This window comes from Sinocyclocheilus rhinocerous, unplaced genomic scaffold (assembly GCF_001515625.1).
Source record: "Sinocyclocheilus rhinocerous isolate Xijiao unplaced genomic scaffold, SAMN03320098_v1.1 scaffold85, whole genome shotgun sequence".
Taxonomy (NCBI): domain Eukaryota; kingdom Metazoa; phylum Chordata; class Actinopteri; order Cypriniformes; family Cyprinidae; genus Sinocyclocheilus; species Sinocyclocheilus rhinocerous.
The window spans coordinates 3,095,835-3,098,507 of record NW_015649998.1 but is presented as its reverse complement, the minus strand read 5'-3'; the positions used below and the strand labels follow the sequence as shown (position 1 = coordinate 3,098,507).

General features: G+C 37.5%; 1 protein-coding gene across 2 annotated transcripts in view; it reads right to left on the bottom strand.

Annotated features, from left to right (window-relative positions):
• The window catches only part of LOC107711121 (carboxyl-terminal PDZ ligand of neuronal nitric oxide synthase protein-like), a 133,827-nt gene that overhangs the window by 37,722 nt on the left and 93,432 nt on the right, over positions 1-2,673 (bottom strand). For both annotated transcript variants that reach the window (XM_016516071.1, XM_016516070.1), the window contains one exon: positions 1,931-2,088. In XM_016516071.1, the coding sequence (XP_016371557.1) occupies positions 1,931-2,088 (158 nt within the window). The remainder of the gene's footprint in view (positions 1-1,930; positions 2,089-2,673) is intronic.

Below are 2,673 nucleotides of genomic sequence, written 5' to 3'. Positions count from 1 at the left end.
AGCCTGTCACCATGATGCAAACATGAAATATCAGACATACAGTAGTAGTTCCAATCTCTGGTAGTTCTTTACAGGTTTTTTTATTCGATTGCGCTGCTTTTCCATTGCTTTTTCTATGTAAACATGAACGCGTTTGACTGTTGCGCTCGCGTCTCTTGCAGCGTCTCATACATTAAAACGGCATTTTAAAAACGCGGCGCTCCAGTTAAGAGAAGTTCAACTCCCATCTTCTTGCATGTTTTTCCTATTCCTCTGCACGCGTCGCATCTTTAACAACACAAAAGCGCATTCTGTGTAAATGGCGCCTCACGATATGAGCGCGTCACAGGTGAGCGGTTAATCACATGCGCCGACATGCGGTTGGATCGTTCTTTTCATCTTTACTGTTACTACTGGCATATTGTCGTGTCTAGTTCTGACGTTTGGTAATATTTCTATTCAAAATCGCGTTTCCTCGATCTCAAAAAAATAAAATCGTGGCAAAACATTAAATTCGAATGAATCGATAAAATCGGAAAAACAGCCCTATAACAAAGCTAAAAGAAATGTAAAAATAGAAGAAATTAACAAAAACAATTAAATATCCAATATGTACAGAGATATCCAATATCAATTGATAATGGTAAAAAATGGCATAGAATAAAATAAAACTAAATAAAATAAATAATAAATATAAATATATTGTTCAACCCTAAAATAAATGTATTAAACAAACAGGACAAGCACATTCTTCTGTAGTTTGAATTTAGCCATAAGAGACTATGGCTAAATTCAAACTACAGAAGAATGTGCTTCAATCAAGACAGGTATGAATTTCTCAAATACTATGAGAAATTCAAAACCGAAGAAAACTATGAAAGATTTGAGTATCTGGAATATAGTCTTTAAAAAAATTCATTTTGGTACTTATTTAAAATTTGAGTAGCAGCTGATGCTCAAGGAAACAATGAGGCATGAGTTTTATCTAGGAGCCATGCTTTTGTTAACCACACTGCCCCTTTATCCATTAGACTACCACCAAACCTCATTTGAGTTATACTGGACTGCAAAATTTCCATTTGGGTCAAAAACTTTGAAACCAAATGAAATAAGGACACGGTACCTCCGAGGCTGGCATGGAAGCTTTCTCTGGCACAGAGTAAAAGTTTCTGACTGGCTTATAAATTATGGAACAATCATCTGAGACAACCCAAACATTTCTGACATTGTAATTTCCTGAGGAGAGGAGTGTCTTATCAGTCTCAGACATGATTCCAGGCTCATCGCCCCAGACACTGATGCAACAAACCCACAAAATTATGCCTGAGTGGAAAGATAAACAGGCATCAGCGAGGTAGAACAAATAAGCTATATGGACAACAGAAAGCCTACATTCAATGGAATGAATACTCATAATGCTACTTTAGGATGACTCGAATCCTCAGTCCAACTTTATTGGAATGCTTGTCATTTGGACGATTCAGATGGTGAAACTTATCCATAGAGATGAATCCGATGCAATGCAACCAATACTCCAGTACCTTGTTTGTTACTTTCCTCTCCTCAGCACTAAACTGTCATTACCATAATGATTCTCTTGAAGAATGTCTCAGCTAGTCAGGGTCACAGTATCATTACATAATCCTTTGCAGCACAGCGGCTTTCACACTACAAGATTATGCTAATGGGCTTATAGCTACATCTGGACCCCAGGCTAAACACAGCCGTCAGCATAAAACAAACCTAATCTGCAAAACAATAAATGCGTGCTGAATAACCTTCTCTCGATTACTCAAGTTAATTGGAAGATACAGCGCAAAGGATGTGTGCGTAAAAGCTGATACACAGCATTTTAGCAAACCACTTCGAGAGCTCGACATTATAGAAGATTGTGGTTAATTATTGATATGGATTGAATAATTAAGTTGGCAAGCGAGCTGCAGCTGGATACCTTTTTGTCCTTGGTGACATCTTCCTCTTTCTTGGCCACATCCAGGTCAGTGACTCCGCGATTGAACTCGTCCATTGTGCTGTCGGGGAGGGGAAGCTCCTCTGCATCAATGTCTGTCTCATCTGCAGCTGGCTTTTCGGCCCCTGTGAGCTCCCGCCCTTTGAAAAGAAACAATTCATCTTGCTAAATATTTATTATAGAGATGGAAAACATGATATAGGGATTAAAGGAAAAATTAATTGAAAAAAAAAAAATAAGCATGAGACTTTTTATAGGTTTATGCCATCATGCATTGTTTAAAGGGACTAACTTTCTGTTAGTGTTGCTTTTATTCACACACAGGTAAATACACAAATGGATTTATTCTGACCAAACACTGATGTTGACTGTGTTAATTGTGGATCCCCTGTGGGACAGTGGTGTTACTGATATGGGGCCCCATGTATGTTTTGACCACACCTTCACTCGGTCTGTACAGCAGGTCTGTATTTCTGGAAATGGATAGTTGACATGACATGGCAAGCAGTGACAGCCGTGTCCTGTGGTGTGACATGCTATACTACATGTAAAACTATTCTGAACAACATTCTTGTACTGTAATTATATATCATGCATTGGATTTATTACATCAATTGAGGGACTAAATGGAATATTTATATTTTGAAAAATTAAATGTCACACTGTAATAAATTGCAAAAGAAAAAAAAATTAAGATAAACAAATAAAATAATATCAACCCTCTA